This window comes from Topomyia yanbarensis, chromosome 3, assembly GCF_030247195.1.
Source record: "Topomyia yanbarensis strain Yona2022 chromosome 3, ASM3024719v1, whole genome shotgun sequence".
NCBI lineage: Eukaryota > Metazoa > Arthropoda > Insecta > Diptera > Culicidae > Topomyia > Topomyia yanbarensis.
In genome coordinates, this window is record NC_080672.1 from 177,287,237 (window position 1) to 177,309,654 (window position 22,418).

The 22,418-nt window shown below is 35.5% G+C and overlaps 1 protein-coding gene across 3 annotated transcripts in view; it reads left to right on the plus strand.

Moving 5' to 3' along the window:
- The window catches only part of LOC131693974 (visual system homeobox 2-like), a 251,652-nt gene extending 229,740 nt beyond the window's left edge, over nt 1-21,912 (plus strand). Inside the window, exons 5-8 of one of the 3 annotated variants that reach the window (XM_058982289.1) lie at nt 7,783-7,972; nt 8,226-8,255; nt 8,333-8,849; nt 19,912-21,912. In XM_058982289.1, coding sequence (XP_058838272.1) covers nt 7,783-7,972; nt 8,226-8,255; nt 8,333-8,849; nt 19,912-20,257 — 1,083 coding nt within the window. In that variant the 3' untranslated portion in view covers nt 20,258-21,912. Of the gene's footprint in view, nt 1-7,782; nt 7,973-8,225; nt 8,256-8,332; nt 8,886-19,911 lie in introns of all 3 variants that reach the window. The other 2 variants (XM_058982287.1, XM_058982288.1) reach the window with 2 other exon arrangements.
- The last annotated feature ends 506 nt before the right edge of the window (nt 21,913-22,418 follow it).

The following is a 22,418-nucleotide window of genomic DNA, read 5'->3' on the forward strand; positions in this document are numbered from 1 at the left end:
GAATTGAATTGAATTGAATTGAATTGAATTGAATTGAATTGAATTGAATTGAATTGAATTGAATTGAATTGAATTGAATTGAATTGAATTGAATTGAATTGAATTGAATTGAATTGAATTGAATTGAATTGAATTGAATTGAATTGAATTGAATTGAATTGAATTGAATTGAATTGAACTGAATTGAATTGAATTGAATTGAATTGAATTGAATTGAATTGAATTGAATTGAATTGAATTGAATTGAATTGAATTGATTCGAAATGAATTGAATTGAATTGAATTGAACTGAACTGAACTGAATTGAATTGAATTGAATTGAATTGAGTTGAGTTGAATAGAATAGAGTAGAATAGAATAGAATAGAATAGAATAGAATAGAATAGAATAGAATAGAATAGAATAGAATAGAATAGAATAGAATAGAATAGAATAGAATAGAACAGAATAGAATAGAATAGAATAGAATAGAATAGAATAGAATAGAATAGAATAGAATAGAATAGAATAGAATAGAATAGAATAGAATAGAATAGAATAGAATAGAATAGAATAGAATAGAATAGAATAGAATAGAATAGAATAGAATAGAATAGAATAGAATAGAATAGAATAGAATAGAATAGAATAGAATAGAATAGAATAGAATAGAATAGAATAGAATAGAATAGAATAGAATAGAATAGAATAGAATAGAATAGAATAGAATAGAATAGAATAGAATAGAATAGAATAGAATAGAATAGAATAGAATAGAATAGAATAGAATAGAATAGAATAGAATAGAATAGAATAGAATAGAATAGAATAGAATAGAATAGAATAGAATAGAATAGAATAGAATAGAATAGAATAGAATAGAATAGAATAGAATAGAATAGAATAGAATAGAATAGAATAGAATAGAATAGAATAGAATAGAATAGAATAGAATAGAATAGAATAGAATAGAATAGAATAGAATAGAATAGAATAGAATAGAATAGAATAGAATAGAATAGAATAGAATAGAATAGAATAGAATAGAATAGAATAGAATAGAATAGAATAGAATAGAATAGAATAGAATAGAATAGAATAGAATAGAATAGAATAGAATAGAATAGAATAGAATAGAATAGAATAGAATAGAATAGAATAGAATAGAATAGAATAGAATAGAATAGAATAGAATAGAATAGAATAGAATAGAATAGAATAGAATAGAATAGAATAGAATAGAATAGAATAGAATAGAATAGAATAGAATAGAATAGAATAGAATAGAATAGAATAGAATAGAATAGAATAGAATAGAATAGAATAGAATAGAATAGAATAGAATAGAATAGAATAGAATAGAATAGAATAGAATAGAATAGAATAGAATAGAATAGAATAGAATAGAATAGAATAGAATAGAATAGAATAGAATAGAATAGAATAGAATAGAATAGAATAGAATAGAATAGAATAGAATAGAATAGAATAGAATAGAATAGAATAGAATAGAATAGAATAGAATAGAATAGAATAGAATAGAATAGAATAGAATAGAATAGAATAGAATAGAATAGAATAGAATAGAATAGAATAGAATAGAATAGAATAGAATAGAATAGAATAGAATAGAATAGAATAGAATAGAATAGAATAGAATAGAATAGAATAGAATAGAATAGAATAGAATAGAATAGAATAGAATAGAATAGAATAGAATAGAATAGAATAGAATAGAATAGAATAGAATAGAATAGAATAGAATAGAATAGAATAGAATAGAATAGAATAGAATAGAATAGAATAGAATAGAATAGAATAGAATAGAATAGAATAGAATAGAATAGAATAGAATAGAATAGAATAGAATAGAATAGAATAGAATAGAATAGAATAGAATAGAATAGAATAGAATAGAATAGAATAGAATAGAATAGAATAGAATAGAATAGAATAGAATAGAATAGAATAGAATAGAATAGAATAGAATAGAATAGAATAGAATAGAATAGAATAGAATAGAATAGAATAGAATAGAATAGAATAGAATAGAATAGAATAGAATAGAATAGAATAGAATAGAATAGAATAGAATAGAATAGAATAGAATAGAATAGAATAGAATAGAATAGAATAGAATAGAATAGAATAGAATAGAATAGAATAGAATAGAATAGAATAGAATAGAATAGAATAGAATAGAATAGAATAGAATAGAATAGAATAGAATAGAATAGAATAGAATAGAATAGAATAGAATAGAATAGAATAGAATAGAATAGAATAGAATAGAATAGAATAGAATAGAATAGAATAGAATAGAATAGAATAGAATAGAATAGAATAGAATAGAATAGAATAGAATAGAATAGAATAGAATAGAATAGAATAGAATAGAATAGAATAGAATAGAATAGAATAGAATAGAATAGAATAGAATAGAATAGAATAGAATAGAATAGAATAGAATAGAATAGAATAGAATAGAATAGAATAGAATAGAATAGAATAGAATAGAATAGAATAGAATAGAATAGAATAGAATAGAATAGAATAGAATAGAATAGAATAGAATAGAATAGAATAGAATAGAATAGAATAGAATAGAATAGAATAGAATAGAATAGAATAGAATAGAATAGAATAGAATAGAATAGAATAGAATAGAATAGAATAGAATAGAATAGAATAGAATAGAATAGAATAGAATAGAATAGAATAGAATAGAATAGAATAGAATAGAATAGAATAGAATAGAATAGAATAGAATAGAATAGAATAGAATAGAATAGAATAGAATAGAATAGAATAGAATAGAATAGAATAGAATAGAATAGAATAGAATAGAATAGAATAGAATAGAATAGAATAGAATAGAATAGAATAGAATAGAATAGAATAGAATAGAATAGAATAGAATAGAATAGAATAGAATAGAATAGAATAGAATAGAATAGAATAGAATAGAATAGAATAGAATAGAATAGAATAGAATAGAATAGAATAGAATAGAATAGAATAGAATAGAATAGAATAGAATAGAATAGAATAGAATAGAATAGAATAGAATAGAATAGAATAGAATAGAATAGAATAGAATAGAATAGAATAGAATAGAATAGAATAGAATAGAATAGAATAGAATAGAATAGAATAGAATAGAATAGAATAGAATAGAATAGAATAGAATAGAATAGAATAGAATAGAATAGAATAGAATAGAATAGAATAGAATAGAATAGAATAGAATAGAATAGAATAGAATAGAATAGAATAGAATAGAATAGAATAGAATAGAATAGAATAGAATAGAATAGAATAGAATAGAATAGAATAGAATAGAATAGAATAGAATAGAATAGAATAGAATAGAATAGAATAGAATAGAATAGAATAGAATAGAATAGAATAGAATAGAATAGAATAGAATAGAATAGAATAGAATAGAATAGAATAGAATAGAATAGAATAGAATAGAATAGAATAGAATAGAATAGAATAGAATAGAATAGAATAGAATAGAATAGAATAGAATAGAATAGAATAGAATAGAATAGAATAGAATAGAATAGAATAGAATAGAATAGAATAGAATAGAATAGAATAGAATAGAATAGAATAGAATAGAATAGAATAGAATAGAATAGAATAGAATAGAATAGAATAGAATAGAATAGAATAGAATAGAATAGAATAGAATAGAATAGAATAGAATAGAATAGAATAGAATAGAATAGAATAGAATAGAATAGAATAGAATAGAATAGAATAGAATAGAATAGAATAGAATAGAATAGAATAGAATAGAATAGAATAGAATAGAATAGAATAGAATAGAATAGAATAGAATAGAATAGAATAGAATAGAATAGAATAGAATAGAATAGAATAGAATAGAATAGAATAGAATAGAATAGAATAGAATAGAATAGAATAGAATAGAATAGAATAGAATAGAATAGAATAGAATAGAATAGAATAGAATAGAATAGAATAGAATAGAATAGAATAGAATAGAATAGAATAGAATAGAATAGAATAGAATAGAATAGAATAGAATAGAATAGAATAGAATAGAATAGAATAGAATAGAATAGAATAGAATAGAATAGAATAGAATAGAATAGAATAGAATAGAATAGAATAGAATAGAATAGAATAGAATAGAATAGAATAGAATAGAATAGAATAGAATAGAATAGAATAGAATAGAATAGAATAGAATAGAATAGAATAGAATAGAATAGAATAGAATAGAATGGAATAGAATAGAATAGAATAGAATAGAATAGAATAGAATAGAATAGAATAGAATAGAATAGAGTAGAATAGAATAGAATAGAATAGAATAGAATAGAATAGAATAGAATAGAATGCAATGGAATGGAATGGAATAGAATAAAATAGAATAGAATAGAATAGAAGAGAATAGAATATGAATTTAAATCAAAAGGCCTGAATGTATGCGCTGTACCGAACGAAAGAACAAAATGGCAACCAAACGAAAACCTCCGTTCAACACGGAGAGCATAAATTGAATTTCGCGCTTCTCTCAAGCTCACCCGCGAATGTCAATTTATCTAAGCTCTGGAATGTACTGTAGCAAATGTTAAAAATGCACATTGTGTATTCATATGTTTTAAGTACTTGTAATTCAGCTATGTCTTGAGTGAGATCCTTGTTTAATTATACTCACATGTAATATCTTTAGTCTATATTATATATCGATATTTGATCTTAGCATAAGTATGCACATAGGGAACGTAACAGCAGTGCATGCTTCGTATTGTTAATCGAAGAAGAAAAATTACTGTACTGGGGTTTTTTCCTTCACCACAGGGCATTGTGTTTATTTTACTAAAAGACATGGTTGAATTCGCAGAGCGCACAACTCTCTTGACTTCTATGACGCAACATTTAGTAAGCGAATTCGAGTTCCATCTATGTTCTAAAATAGCGGACTATAAACGCATAAGTTATATTTAAACATACCAAGAAGCAAACTCTACGAAATCAAACCCGTAGGAACCGCTATCTTTCCTGGTAATGTTATTGATTCTATCGCCTGTTTTACAATAATAGCGGAATAGCGAATTCCAAAAACTGTCCTTGTAAAAAGCATATTATAGTCTTATCTAATGGAAAAAAAACTCAACTTTCAAGTAGTGAATATTTGAAATCGATCGATGGGTGCAAACCACACAGAAAATAAATTTTTAACAAAAAAATCAATATGGCGCAAAATCCAATATGGCCGCTACAAAATTCTGTTGATTAAAACACAAGTTTAACATTTTTCCTTTCCTATGATATGGTTATACGAAGTAATTCTCGCATGAAATAGCGTTCTATTTTTGTGAATCATAAATTTTGCGAAATCGGGGGTTCAAGATAATGTTTATTTAATTTGAAAACCAAGGATCCACGAGTTCCACACCTTATACCACTTTCTCAATCCATCAACTTAGAACCATCGATTTAAAATAAAGCTTTTACTTTTTGAAACTCGTGTGAAACGTACCCGGTTTTAGCCAGGATTCTCCCAAAATTTCGCAAATTTTCAAAAATTATGGGGTAAATACTAATATTAGTTTATGGATCCAGGTCCCAAGACACCTAGGATTTTTAGATTTTTGTGTTTTCGACCAACCCTATTGTCCATCTAAGTATCAACTACCACCCTTACACCATTAGATTGTTCTTTCAAATCTTATTTTTTTCGAAACCTCCCACAAACAAGCGATTATGACCTGTTAAGATACAAAATCATTATTCATGAGATAATGTAGTGCCGAAAGCGTAGAAAATCCAAAAATACAGATCGGGAAATGTGGGAAAATAGTCTGTGAAAATGAATAACATATGATCAAGCCTCGCTCTGGGATTTCACGGTACATAGAGATAACAATGAATAGCAAGTAGTCTGGCAGCATAGCAATTCCCCCTTTTTCGGAGAGCGATACGTCCCTACCGGACCAAAACCTATCTGTATTCAGTCCCAGGCTAACCTAACAAAGGATAATTCTCCAAGGTATTGAGTTAATTTTATCAATTTATTTTATTTTTCCGTTAATGTGAAAATGTTTCCTCTAGAGCTACTGTTGAGCTGTGAAAAGTAGCGTCCACTGGGAATGAGTGTTAATGCATATTTATTGGTTTGAAAATTTGACCAATTACGGATTCATTAAAGACCTATGAAATTCTGAATGAAAATTCAATATCTCTGTTTGGAAAATCTTCTTTTTATCTGATTCGGTTCCATAAGTTATAGGAATTGAAAAATTGCCAAATAGAGGACCTAGCAGATAATTCAAATAGAAACTTGTTGTCTTCCACAAACGTGATATGGCAGGGGCATTCTATAAATCTCTACTTTGTTTTCAAGCAAACCTTTGAATTAGGGAACGAACGCAGACACAGACGACATAAAAAGGCAAAAAAGATTTATAATTGTGTTTGCCTCATACGGATGGTCCGAAAAGGGCTACCCCCAATCGAAGACACTGTTGTCATACCAGTGACACGGCGTTATTTCGCAGGCGAGGATTGAAAAACGAATGAAAACTGTCGCCGCTTTTCAACCACCCACTGATAAATTAATCGAATTTTCTCTGCTCACGAATCGGAGAACGGAGATTTTTTTCCTACTCCACTACCTACTGTCATCCTTAACGGTTTTTGGTTGGCTACATGCCTGGCGGTACCGTGTAGTTCCAAAATGGTGCCAATGTTTGGTTGGTTTGAAATTGGCAGCCGAGTCAGAAAAATCGCCGCTTTACCAATTTGTAACAAGGACAAATGGCAAAACCAGAGAAGGAAATCCATTTCATCATTCAATTTCGGTACCCCCAGCCATTATTTTGTGTTTAAGTTTTTCAATCAGTGACAGATTTATATAGTGATTAAATGATTTATCGATTGCATTTTTCGAACCAGTGTATCGTCAAATGTGTTGAGAAATCTGCTTTCACCCAGATATCATCTTCTATCAACACGGAGTGGAACAATTCAACTTCTCCGCAGCAGCAAACTATCCAGCGCGGCTGCCACTTCAAAGTACTGTCTTCGTGGTTTCCAGTCGTGTCATGGTGTACTTGATCATTTAAAGCCTGGAGCAATGATCATACAGACACTAAGAATTAGTTTAAAATCCGCGAATCCTGACTTCTGAGACCGGCACTTTGCCATTTACGCCATCAAATTAGGGGCTTGTCTACATCCACAAATCTCCGATCAACATGGGGAACGTGCTATTTGATCCAGACGCTACTGATTCCTATTATTTAATCTCATTATATGTTCTTTTTCTATTCTATTCTATTCTAACCCTTACACAGCCAGTATTGAAAAGCATCCTGGAAAACACTGCAGTTATTCTGTAGTATTTTCTTGCCAACATTATTTGAAGCATTTTTTCATATGACATATATTGTAAAAAAACAGAAACTAGCACGTCCTCACATATGAAGGTGATTCGAACTCAACAGCTTAGTTCAAGAGGGTAAAATTTAATGCGATTAGTGGCTAACGAAAGCATAATATATCTACACTGAAGACGGTCAGGAAGGCAATGAAAGCGAGAAAAGGGATTTAAAAGTTTAATCTGCGCACGAATGATAGAGATTTCAAATTCCATTAGCAAATAACTAACTCGAGCGATATGATTGATTTAGTAATACCTTTTCATGAGACAACAATCGACCAAAATACCGTAATAATTAATATATTTAATCCGTGCGTGCTCCTACGTATTAATTCCTGCTGTTGGGTTTCATGTATCTAAATGTTGCTTTCTCTTTGCAGGTATGGTTCCAAAATCGGCGAGCCAAATGGCGCAAGACTGAAAAGTGCTGGGGTCGAAGCACAATAATGGCTGAATACGGACTATACGGTGCTATGGTCAGGCACTCACTTCCACTGCCGGACACCATCCTCAAGTCAGCCAAGGAAAACGAATCCGTTGCACCGTGGCTACTAGGTATGGAGATGAAAAGTAAATATCTTTCTATTTCTTTGCTCATCCCGATGCCAGATTAGTCAGATTTCTTTGGGAATGAGAAAAAACTCATGGAATGTTTAAAATAATACTGACACATCTGTCTCTTCCTGAAATTATTTCATTAATCTCGCACTTAGTTTATAGAACCGACCACCCGAGAGTTGCCCATCTATACTGTCAGTGTGCAACTCTGGAGCTTTTCAAACTCCAGCCAGCCAATACTAACGGAAGTCTCTAATAATTTCAGGTATGCACAAAAAGTCGCTCGAAGCGGCGGACTGCCGGAGGTTGGCGCGGAGCCTGGCTAGCGGTGAAGCGACTCTGATAGATAGGGAGATCAGCAGGGGGGGGAATAAACACTTAAAAACTCGGAAGATAACAGCGACCGAGAGGAAACGAGAACGGAAGGGAGTGACATTAGTGCTGGATCTAGTTTAAACAATCACGGAATGTCACCAATAAAGTCCCCTGGTTTAATACCATTAGGAAGCACGAATATGGGTAGTACAAGTGGTAGTATTAACCTGAGCTCTAGTTCGGGAAGCAATATACATAATGCTCATCATAATGCAAATCCTTCAACAAGCGGAATCTCTCACCTGTCACCAACGTCAGCTCACTCTCCAATCAATAGCACCTCGACAGCTTCGATAACGCCACCGCCTCCAACGCCCGCACGGCAGCGATCCTCTCCACTGGTAACGCTAACCGGTCAACCCCAGACAGGCTCGCTGGCGCACCCACATCATCACCACCACCATCCACATCAGACACACCATCATAGTCCCGTGGATAGCAAAGAATTTAAAGTCGCCGGTAGCAGTCCAACTGGAAGTAGTTATCACCCCGAAAACGACCCTGAGGCGTTCAGGTGGGTTGACTACCGAGATCCAGTTTCGTATATACGGTGATTAGAATTTTTTAAACTAATTTATCAATCATTTTTGTTGCATTTTTCTTCGTGCATGTATTCTTGTAAGATCAATTGCTTGAATGTTAGTTTGTGTCAATGTTACAATGTTCCCCTGTCACTCAGCATCATTACAACAATGCTGTCCAGGAATGATTCTATCGATAATCGATTTGCAATCAGGTTATGTCCAGAATAGTAAAGTTTAAAAACACAGAGATCCGTCATATAAGCTAGAACAAACCTTTCCTAAAAACCTGTGCAAATATTCACATAAAAACACACTGTTGATTTGTAAATCAGCTTCACATTGAAGATCGCATGCGTGAATCGACATTGTACCCAAATCTGCATGCAAGTTTCACTTTGCGATTACTGGAAGTCAGATGGCTGCTTGAATCGCCGGCTAGTTTCAAAATTTTACTGTTTGATGTTATTTCAGAGCGGCTGTTATCCCAAATCTAAAAAACTAACTTACAAACAATAATGAGAGCTAATCGTAACAATTGATGATTGAAACGATTGTTGTCAGAAGTAGCTTATAGTACTGTTCGTCAAAATTTCTATGTTTGTGAGTCTGTGCAACTCGTTTGTGCTAAGGAAGGACGCTTCAAAATCATTTTCAGAATTTTGTTCTGAATCCTTTGAAGCGTTTTCTTCCTGGTAGCTCAACCACTTGCCCAAATTGTCACTGCATATAGCATTTTCGGTCTTAATATTTGTTTATAAATTAATAGTTTGTTCTTTAGGCAGAGCCTAGAATTTCTGTCTATAAGGGGGTATAAACAGGGGACGAGCGTAGCATAGTTGGTAAATCGATTGTCTTGTACGCAGCTCACCAGGATTCGAATACCAACTCCGCACATAGGATTAGAAATTTTCCCAAAGAGATTTTTCTAACTCGCAAAAAGAAGCGGATGATCCTAAGGTCCGAACATCTATGATCAAAAAAAGGGTTTAAACAACGAAAATATTTGTTGCATTTTGCTTGGATTCAGGAAAGTAGGATATTTATAGAAAATTAAACCCAAGTATTTACCTTTAGCTGGCTACGATAAATTGAAACCAAAAAATTTAATAATATAATTATTAATTAGTTTAAGAGAAGAAGCTCTTGGCCTATGCGGCAAAACTATTAATTGTGCTTTTGCCGCGTTAGTAGAAATTTTCCATTTTTTCAGGTGATCGATAAAAGCTTTCAAGTGTCGTTGCAATCGACGTGTAGCAGCGATGGGAAGCACATCTGATTTACAATTCGGTTAGCATATCTGATTTGCAATTCTGATAAGATGCCTGTAGGTACGTTGGTTTAGATATTTTTAATTATCTATATTATGAAAATTGGATCATTTTGGCAATTAAGTCTTTGTACCAAACACTGTTGAAAGATTTTTCAGTGTCTAGAAGAGCAAATTCAATTGAATGGCCCTTTATCATGTTAGTTACTCCAACAAGTTAATAAGTAGTTGAATGTCCAATACGAAAGACAGACTGCTCAGGAAAAAAAATCCCATTGATATGTGACATCATTCTAATTAGGATTATTTTTTCAAATGATGAACGAATAGAAGAGAGCAAACCGCTGTGTTTTTAGATGGCTTCAGAATAGGCACTTTTAGTTCTTTCGGGAAAGTATGCTAATTAAAATGATTTGTTTAATATTGTGCCCAAGTATCTCAAAGTGAATTCGGGAAAGTTTTTGGAAGAATGTTAAAAATTCCGTCATCATCTGGAGTTTTCATATTTTTTAACTTTTTCATATATACCATTCCACTCAGTTAGTTGAGATCGTCAATTTTGTGTATGTGTGTGTTTTTCTTTTTTTTTATAGTAACGTTAAAAAAGCTCTAAAAGCCTGCCTGTAGTATATTGGCACTGTGTGGGACTCACGACTCACGTTCGTGCCTAACCACTAAAAACATTCCTTACTTTTTACGCACTTCTTCCTCTCGGAACTACGTCATCGTATTAATTCGTGCTTTCGTCGCACCTTTTTCTTCTGCTCTATCTCGGAGCCTCGCTCGACCTACGACCTTTGATTTAACTTTCGACTCTTCTCTTGCTTCTTGTCTCCATCTATTACATCGCCGTTTAACTCTCATCCCCATGAGCGGTTTAAGTGCTGATTCATTGAGCCATTTAGCTCCTAGCTTTATCAAGAAAAACTTGGATATTATCATACTCCGACTGAGAGTTCCCCGGCAACGGAATTTCTCTCGGTACCGGTGTTTGTTTCGTAAGCCAATTAGCTCCCCTTTTCTTCACGATTCTGTCGGGTAGTCCACTGCGGCGAATCTACCCTACCGTGAATACCCCGGCGGTAGATTGCTACCGGTACAGGTGTACCTTTCTGTGAGCCATTTAGCTCCCTGCTTCGTCTACTCGGTCTAGTCCCCGGCGGTGGACCTAGCCTACTCAACGGGCCAGTCAGTAGGTGCTGAGGTCCATCCAGCGATTCCGGGTGAAGCGTAGCTTCCGGTTCACTGGCGCCCCAACAACCCGCTGCTAGCTATTCGACACGGTCTACTTGGTCTAATCCCCGACGGTGGATCTAACCTACTCACGAGCTACCCGGTAAAGTGTCGAGGTCGGTTCGGCGATTCCGGTGAAGCCTGACGTCCGGTTCACTGGCGCCAGACGACCCAAACCCGGTGCTGTATCACATACTACCCAACTAGTCCCCGGTGACGGACCTAGTCTACACCGTCGGAGAGTTCCCCGGCGGCAGAATTTCTCCCGAAACCCGATTTGTGGTTTCTCGGCGGCGTTCTAGCCAATAGCGCTACTCTGTTGGTCCCTTCGCCACTTCCTCTGCAGCTCGGAGAGTATACTCGTAACCACTCTGTTGACAGCGTCCCAGATACACTCGTCGCGGCACATCTCTTCAACAATATTGTCCACTGCCACATCAGGCATACCCCTTCGGACTTCCTCGAATCTAGGACATTCGAATACCACATGTTCCGGTGTCTCTTGCACGTTCACACACTCCGGGCAAAGGGGCGACGAAGCGTGTCCAAACCGATACTGGTACGTCCGGAAGCATCCGTGTCCTGACAGAAACTGTGTCAAATGGAAGTTCACCTCTCCATGTTTCCTATGTACCCAAGCAGACACACTTGGGATGAGTCGATGGGTCCACCTTCCTTTCTCCGCGTTGCCCCACTCTTGCTGCCACTTAGCCAACGGGTTCGCTCGGACCAGTCTCCTTACATTACGTTCATTTCTCCGCTGGTAGCCCAGGCCGGTAGTCCATACCTCAGTATTGAGGATGAGACACCCGCCAGGAGACGTCTCGTGCTGCTTCTTGCTCCTCCGTGATTCGCCATGATCCTTGCCAATGCGTTAGTTGTCCTCGCAGCCTTCTCACATACAACATCGATGGGATGGATTGTCCCCCGACGCTGATCTGGACACGATCAAATTCGTTAGTTGGACAAAGGCTGTGGCTCCACCAGCGAATCACGACTGTACTTCGTTTTGCAGGTCTAGATCACTGATAACCAATAAAAGATTCTTGGAATATCGTATTGTCCACAATTCCCGGTACACAGGGCGTTTTCCAGAACTAAAGTCACATCGGTTTTTGGGTGATGACAACCGATTTTCACAAACCACGTCTCAAATGGAAGGTATAATATGCAGTTGGATGTTACACCCTCTATAAGCGTTAATATCAAAAAACGATTCAGGGCACGAAAATTACTATACAAAGCAGTTTCGACAAAATATATATTTTTGAGCAACCCTTGTGAATATGAATAGTAAATGTTTATTTTTAATATGTTTCAATTACAAAAACGAATTCAGCGCACCAAAATTAGGATAATGTGTTCGGTTGTCGGCACACTTTTGTTTTTGACTCACAACATTACTCCAATTGCACTATATATGGGAATAAAGCATACCAATGGAAAGCTAGAGGCCTTAGCTAATAACTGATGCAAGAATTTAATTTATTCTGTCAACATGAAAAATTTTATTAACAATTTCGTAAATTGATATTTTTTTACCATTTTTTTAAAAATGTGGTCGGTTGTCGGCACCCTAAGAAAATTTACTAAACATGGAAAAATATGAATGAAAATCATCAGGATTCAAAAGGAAAAGCAATTTTATTCATTTCAACAACCATCAAAGGAATTTTGAACATCATTCTTCCTCAGAACCACAATCTGTGTTTGTGAAAAACTGTTACGAATATTACGCACTGCTAATGCACTGAGAGATTGCATTCACTGCAATTGAGTGAGTTTCAGGCAGCCCATTTTTTACCAAAGCTTCAGACAAATCAGATAGAAGCCAAAGGGGGAGGAAGCTAATGGATAACACCCCCCCCCCCCCCACAATTTTTGGGTCGTGACAATCTGGTATATACAGTGCGACCCAGCGGTAAACACACAACCAGGTGGGTATTCTTTATGTAAATGTAAAACGCTAAACCGGAAGTCGTCTTACTGGATTTCAGAATGGTTTCAAAGATCGATCTCTGGTATCTATTCGTAAAACCGTTCCAAAAATACCCATATTGATTAAGTTATTGAGAACTCAGCATTTGCCACAAAAAATGGGGTGCCGACAACCGACCATGTTTGGGTGCCGACAACCGATTTTAGTAACCTTTTTGAAAACTGAACAAAAAAAATTGCGGCGAACTTTTCTGTGCCATTCAATGTTGAATCACAAAATAGAATAAATTCACATTGTAAATATTCAATGCGCATACTTTTTCGATCGATTTACTTTTTTCTATAACACTAAGCAAATTATCATAAAAAACTTTTAAGTAGAGTTTCACTTGTTCAAAAAATATATTGGTTGTAGAACAGAACAGTCGAGTCTGTTTGCTTCAGCAATTGGCACAAAAAGATCGTGCTAATACAACACACAAATTATATTTATCGGAATGTCCATGCCTACTTTATGTCAAAAGTTACGTAGGGGTGCCGACAACCGAACACTTTCCCCTACATAAAACCACCTAACTTGAACCATACGACAAAGTTTTGACTTTAGTTCACCTTTTATTCCAAGCCGAGCCACTGTGGTGTTGTGCGAACAGTAATTTTCTTCTTCGATTATGACGGCCAAATCACTGAGAACCGACTACAAGTAAAGTATACGGGTCGTGAGTGCAAACTTGAATACAATGGTGATGCACGCATGCAGGGTTGCCATTATACCAGATTTATCTGGCACAGCCAGAGTTATTTGCAGCTTCCAGACAAAAAACAAACCTCTCATTCTGACAGATTTTTAGAAATTTGGAACATATTTTCCCAAATTTATCAAAAATCGATTGATAAATTTCGATAACTTTGATGTCGCTGTTAAGTGACAGCTTTTTGCCAGACATTTTTGGATGATCTGCCAGATATTCTTTGAAAAATAGTGGCAACCCTGCGGCATGAGAACCTCTGCGATAGTGATTTTCAACGTACATATTTTCATTTACTTTTCATTTAGACAAGTTTTTCGGAAAAGTTTGTTCCTGCTTATATGTCTGTTCTCTGTCGCCAAACTAAGTCTCAAACCGCCGATCACTGGTCACTGATGGTTTGAGTTTTTGAATTGGCTTCTCTTCTTGTACTATATTTTAGAACTCGAATATTGAAAAATGTTCTTGTTGTCGTGTATTATAATAATGTAATATGCGCATTTGAAAATTCATAATCAAGCATGACATTCGAGTGTTCATGATTGAGAAAGGCATGCTAGGTGGATTAAAGATCAAAACAAAGACATCAAAATGTACGCTGCGTTTGTAGAATTTGTGCAACTCGAAAGATACCGATACCAAATAGGCTCAACCGGAATTCTAGCTGTTTCTAGTTAGTATTTCGGCTCTAATGAAACAACCGGTTCTAATTAGAATTGGTTGTGTCACTGGAGCCGAAATACTAACTAGAACCAGCCAGAATTCCGGTTCACTTCCGGTTGAACTTTACTGGGCTCTTTCTTTTTTGATAAAATAGCTATAAACTTTTGCCTTTTCTTAAATAGTGCAAGAGCATCCGGTTTTGATGGTTAAATTTGTTTTTCATTCAAGTTAAAATCAGGATCTGGGTGAATGGTGATTTCGGTCTGCCTCTGCGCGCGAAACACGTTCCGAAAATAACGAGCCTGTAGTCTGGTGCGTCTTTACAAAAGAGATTATAACTACTAGAGGGAGCAAATCGCTACTGTCTCCATGTATTTACGGACTGAAACATGGGATCTCGCTCTAGCATATTGTATCCCATTACTTTGACAGGTGTATACCCGGAGTAATATGTGTAAAACTAATGGGACTAGCATATGTAAGAGGGAGATGATAAATTTTCAGTGTTTACAGCGACATGCGACTTCTAGTAGTTATAGTGTCTTTTGTCTTTATGTCCCGGGCGTTATGACGCACCACCCTTCGAACTATAGTTCATATATTCATAGTCAGGCGGAGGCACTAAGCGGAGCCAATTGAACATGTCAAATGCCGGAGTCAATCGAGCATGACGTCACATAACATGTTTTCTTTGGATGTACATATATAGAAAATTATTTTACTCTTTCCTTGTGAACGAGAACCGAAAATAAACATTTTTTTCTGTAACACCAAGAGATATTCGCACATGAAACCACACATCTTCTAATTCAGTGATTCTTAATTTTGGGTCCGCGGATCGCTAGGGGGCCGTGAATTCGTTGCTGAGGGTCCGCGAAGAAAAATATATTTTCCGAGTGCATATTGAAATTGCAAGTCTTATTTCCTAACAAACTAAAAAAAAAATATTGACAGCATTCAACATCGATGTTTATCCGTGGGGTCCGCAGCAACCCAGGGTAATTTCTAAGGGGTCCGTGGCACGAAATAGGTTGAGAACTGCTGTTTTAATTCGTTTTACTATTCGTACATGTAAAGTTGTTACTCACAACACCAACAATGGAACTATTAAGTTAGAGCTTGAACATTTGCATGGGATGCCAGTGTTTTCCGGCGTTTGTGCCCGGCTAACTGCGAGTCTAGTAACTATACTCCAGGAACGGTGCCACATTGAAGATGCGGCTTTATAAAAGATTCGAAACAATTTTTGATGTAGTTTTACGAAGAAACTAACAAAATCGGTGCAGTGAACAGTCGTTGATATAAACCAAATCACGATATTTGACAATTCAAACAACACTTTCAGACAGCCTTTTATTAACTTTAGTTTCCAAGCAAAACGATCGGCAGGCAGAGATGCCAGATGCTTTGGTGAAATTTCTGTAGAAGAGTATCTAAAATGCCTGTAAAAGTCTATGGATGGTTGTGTAAATCCTAGTTACATTAGAATATTCTTATGAAATTAAATTGTAAACAGAATACTATTTTAAAGGAATGACGGAATTCTAGTACAATTGATCGGTGTTGAGTCAGACCGGACTAAGTCGCAAAACATCAAAAAATGATATAATGATAGCACTGGATAAAAAATTTTGTCCGCTACATTCGATTTATGCCGATTTGAAATATGTAACAATAAACAAGAATTATGGCATAAATTAATTTCCAATTATAATGTAAAGGATGCTGCGATTCAAACTTTAAACTCGTTTTTAACGAAAACAACATTTTGTCACTTAGTCCGGTCTGACTTAACACCGACCAATTTTGCTATACATTATTAATTCTTAAAGATGCTACCAAGTCTCTTATACACGTTTGTACGCGTATTAAACACAGTTTGATGAAAATGTTGACACTTACGCTTTACGCTACCCGTATAAGCTTGTGCAGTCGTTTTCAATAACGTTTTCTCAATTTTTATCCACTTCCCAAGAACATCATTATTTGCTATGTCCTAGGTCTATCCAAGTACTCACTAGAGATGGTCGGGTTCGGGTTTTTGGACCCGAAACCCGGACCCGACCCGAACCCGACGGGTTTCGGGTCGGGTTCGGGTACGATCAGTTTTAACTTCTTGGGTTCGGGTCGGGTTCCGGGTTTTCAAATTTGAATTTGACGGGTTCGGGTCGGGTCCGGGTTTTTGAAATTTTAAACTTTCGGGTTCGTGTCGGGTCCGGGTTATTCGAATTTGAAATTTTTGGATTCGGATCGGGTTCGGGTTTTGAACAGATCACATTTCTTGACACTGTTTACGTCTATACACAACACCCAGCCTCTTTTATAAAATAGAATTATTACGACCACGCCATCCATTGAACTACCTTGATCCTAGGATTACTGTCAAAAATTCTAACACGTGTGGCTAATTCCACAAGCAGATAAAACTATACGTATATGGTGCTACTTCAGGTACGAGTGATTCTATAATTCTTAGATGAGCCTAGGATCCAGCTCGGGTGCTGAAAATTTAAAATACACTGAAGACCCAATTTTATCAGCCACCGATTTAATCTACAACCGATTTTATCCGCTTTTTGACCCGATTTTATCAGCATCATATGAAAAGTGATAGTTAATAGTTTGAAGGGTTCTAGCAGACGAATCAGGTTGAATTCGAGTAAATCCTTTCTTGAGTATATTTTTCTCATCTTAGAGATCCGAAATATGCAAAAAAAAAATTTTATTAATTCTATATCTAGAGACAAAAGAAGAATATTTTAAGAGTGTCGGTTTCTTAAAAAGAAGGAAAAATATATGTCCCGATTTTGTCAGTGTCCCCATTTTATCAGTCTAAAAATCACCAAGGGGTTGATAAAAACGGGTCTTCACTGCATTCGGGATCTTTGGTTCTCCATACATTAACAATTTTTTTCCCAATTTGTTTATTTGACACGGCTCATAGAGGTAGCTTAACGGAGCTTATGTTCACAAATGTAAATATAAAAATATTAACAAATATTATTGTAATATTGGATCTCGTGCGCGCTACTTTTTATTGCGATCGGAGAGCTTCTTTCGCGGGGTCTGCTGGCATACTGCATCTGGGGGGTCATTTAATTCGCGTCCAGCTCGAAGCCGGCTTGGTGTCCGCGATCAGATGTTTTCCCTGTTTCTTGCACTTATTGTTGACCAATGTAAATCCGTCATTATTATTACCTTCCTTGCCGATGTTGCTTATTGTTGATTTTGGGGTGCTGGATGCGTCTTTTGTGGTTGTCATTATGCTTTGAGCAACTGCTGCCACCGTTTATGGTTCAGGCATTGGTATTGAAAACTCTGTTTTGGGTTGGTTTGCCATAGATGAGTTGGCAATCGGTTGAGATGCGTCTTCCTCTGCATCTTCCGCGCAAGGTTGTCCATGATGTGCTGTCTGATTTCAATACTTGCATGTAGGAGTTTGCCCCTCATGGGTGCATAGCGTAGTTTGTTTAATTGTAGATCCGTGAGTTTTGAGTTTTATTGTGAAGTAGAAGGGTATAGGCCTTTCGACCCGCATCCTCACTACAAAAACGCCGTTAGGAGTACCCGGGAAGAAGTTTCTCCAAGTATCAGGTGTAACGGATTCTACTTCTCCGTATTGCGACATGCATTTTGCAATTGAGTCAGGAGGGGTACGAGGTGATAGGTCATGTAGCTTTACATCAATATAATCATTTTCAATATAAACAGGAATCTTAATCCCTACGTTGTCACTTTCAACCACGTGTTTTAAGTTATTCTGCAAAACGATACGCTCAGCTTGTGTTAACGTGTTGAATGATATTAACACTGCATTGCGAAGAAGATGATACTGAAGGTATAACACTTCCGTAAGTTGAATTTTTACCTTCAAAAGGTATTCCACATCACAAAAACTAGGGCGTGTTGAACAAAATTTCAAGTAAACGATCGCGGCATTGGGTCGGAGTAGAGCTTTTTCGTCGATATTACTCATCATAACAAGAATAATCCGATGCTTCGTTTGTCCTTTGTGATACAATGTACACTAGATCGAGAGGCCTGTTGTTCACTTGGTTCGATTGTAGGTCTGACTGTGGCAGAGGTAGGAAATAGACTGTACATTAACAAATTGTGTTCGGATCGGATTTCTCAAAATTAAAAAATTTTTGGTCCGGGTCGGGTTCGGGTTTTTCGAATTTTGAAATTTTCGGGTTCGGGTCGTATTCGGGTTTTACAAAATTTTCATTCTCGGGTTCGGGTCGGGTTCGGGTTTTTCAATTTTAAAATGTTCGGACTCGGGTCGGGTTCGGGTTTTTAAAATTTTATAATTTCGGGCTCGGGTCGGGTCCGGGTTTTTCAATTTTTAAGCTCTCGGGTTCGAGTTGGGTTCGGGTTCGAAAAATTGAAACCCGACCATCTCTAGTACTCACTTCATCATAGCCCAACGAAAGTTCAAGGAAATTTGGCGGATTCTTGTTATTTGGGTCGAAATTTACCGATTTAATCACATACCATTCTTGAGGTAATGCAAAGAAGTTCAATCCGATCAAAACAGTGGTTTTTCATTGTAAATATTCACTTCAATATCCACCGAGTAAGGTATTTCCTGTCCTTGTATTTATTGGATGTCTTTTTTGGCGTATTTTTAGACATCCATCACTGTAAAGGGAGTTCAAAAATTGGTCGAACAAAAATGTAAATATGTCACTTTTTATTGAATTAATTAAACTTTAATTTTAATTTAAGTTAATGTTTAAATTTAAGCTGTGATTAAACTTTAAGTTTAATTTTATTAAACTTTTTATTAAAACAATCAAATCATGTTTCTTTTGCAAGTCCAAAATTTTGCTATTGGGCGGAGCCCTGACGTGTTGAGATTGGGAGGGTTCATATTCAAAACCAAACGGAACAATTGTAAACAAGGAAATAACAATTGTATTGCTTGAAGAAAGGCAACAGACTTTTTTACAGGTACTCCTGCACAAAACTTCTTGGTTGATGGTCCCTGTTGCGATGTAGAGGCCTGTCTCACGAACGTTCATTTTCTTACACACATTGAAACTTGAATTGTACGTCAGTTATCAGTTTGTATACACACAAGATACAATTATATTTTTAAAGCGTTCCGTGCGACTGATCTACGCTGAAATTAATCTGTATTATTTCAACATTGAAATTAACCCAAGGGTAAACATAAACTAACTGAAATCTTCATTCCAGAAACAACTCAATTGCTTGTCTACGTGCTAAGGCGCAGGAACACCAGGCCCGACTACTCAACAGTGGCCTTCTGTTGCAGGTTCGTTCACTGGCAGGACTACAAAATCCGCTACATCACAATTCCCACGGTAGTGGTGGCGGTACAGGGAGCAACATGCCTTCGCCAAGCCTTTGTGACACAAACGGAAACAACCTCATGCTCGCCAGTTCCTCACAGCATTCGTCATCACAGGAAAATCTTAACCTGGCAGCAATTGATCGGCAACGGTCCGAGGCAAACAGTAGCAATGGCTCGGCCATTTCGATAAAGTGCCGCAGCAACAGTCCAAATGTGTCCACCTTTTGACATTAGAATTGTTAGTAGTGAAATTATTGCCTCACCCTACTACTTTCCCCAGTGTACAGCGATAGGCACAGTCATTAGCTGATAAGAAGTATCCTTTTCCGTTTATTTTGAGAAGTTTTTGAATAATAAACAATTAAAGTTTTTGCCAAAGTAACGGCTGCTTAATCCTTAGTGAATCCACTTAAAACCTTGAAAGTTATTCTGCGTATTATTTTTGCTGAACCTAACATGACACACTAACCGTTAAAAATATTTCATCAGTGTACTTATGATTCCTTAATCTCGTACATTCTCGCTCCAATTTCTCAAGTCAAGTTTGTACAATCAAACGTCAAAGTGCAATGTCACGAGTATAAAATTGTCCAGAACGAACGTACTTTAAAAACTTCTGGCTAACCTTATTTTCTTACAATGTTATACACAAATAAGCCACCGTAAATGTAAAAAGCCTAAACAAACGCCGATTTTACAATTGACACACTTTGAACAGTTAATACGTAACTACCAAAACCCCAGCAAGTGATTGCTCAACCCTTTTAATCTAGTTCGAGATCTCCGCGGACAAATTTATACGTCGATACTTTCCATTTAACCCCAGTTCCGACATCGGCACTAAGCATTACCAAATCAACTTGTAGATAGAACAACGAGGAAACATAAATCGAATGTAACAGATAGAGAAAACTAATGGCTTCAGCCATCTTTTTGCTACCTTAGTAGAGCACAGTCATTACATTCGTACTTATGTGCATTACAATAAATGTAAATAAAAATAGCATGGTACAGAACTAGACGGATCTGATTTTCAATGAAAATGTAACAAAAGGTTGAGCCGTGGTCGTGTGATGCCGGTAATGTTTGACTTTAGGACACTTGCAATAGTGTGGTGTAAATGTACATGATAAGATATAATGATATTAAATATAGTTCTAAGGATTATCTCCACTTTATTGTAATATTCCAATTAGATCGTACTTAGAAAGTATCGAAAACTAAAAAAATACAATGATCACTGAACTCGTGGAAGATTCTGTAGTACGTTTTATTTATTTGCGAAATTATCGGCCCGTTTACACATAAATAATGTTCCTGTTGGGGTGTGGTGAAAAGTCGGCAGACATCTCTGATTGCAGTGTAAAATAATGTATTTTGGAATAAAGACCTACGGAACAGTGTTCATCTTTTTGGATTACGCTATTTTTTATTCCAAAATACCAAATATAATGCATTCATATAGTACAAAACACTTATAAAAGGCTGAGTTAGGTATAATGAATCTTTCCGAAAAGTTTCCAAGTCTTTTAAAAATTGAAGCTGTTGGTTAGACCAGTGTCTGCCATCTTTTTTCAACGCATTGAGTTATAATATTGGTTCTTAACATCGAAGCAAAGCTGTTGATGAAAATTTGCACGCATTCCATCCACTGTAGCCCGAGTAGTTAATGAATTAGTTAGGCACGCTCCCGAATATGGTGAAATAGGCACCTTACCTATCAATGAGACGTACATTTGCAGTTGGAGCTTCAATAGAGGTAGAATATGGTATCCTTGTTGCTATTCGTCAGATAATTGTTGATAATCACGACACTCTCGGTCTGACTATTTAGTAACCATATCGGCGGACACGGAAGTGGTTCAGGGAGATTTCCTGAACAACTTTCGCTTCCAGTTGATCCAGAATCCGGAGCAGTACGGATTCGGTCGGATTCAGTTGAGCCATCGCTAACTGTTCGTTGGTTTTGTATGAATAAGTTTGAGTTTTTCTCTATTCCGGGATAATTCACAAACGAACAAATGGAACAAGACGAACGAAATGAACAATATCGTTCGTAATATACACAAACATTTATTAAAATGAACGAATCATTTCGTGTCATTCACGAAAAATAATGTCGTTAGCAACGATAACATTCGTGCAATGCACACTAAATAAGTAAAATTTTCGAAAACTCGTTCATCAAGCGGCCATTACTTCACACCACAATCTTTGTAGTCCTCAATAGTGATGAGCAGTTTAAAATAAAGTCGATTTTATCAGATCGATCCCTTTAACTAGAAATTTGAACGGCTTTTTTACAGTCCTTAGTGGATTAAAACGATTTGTTTGCTTTTAAATCCCAACGTTTCGACGCCTTGTTTGCGCCTTCTTCAGGGGAGACTAT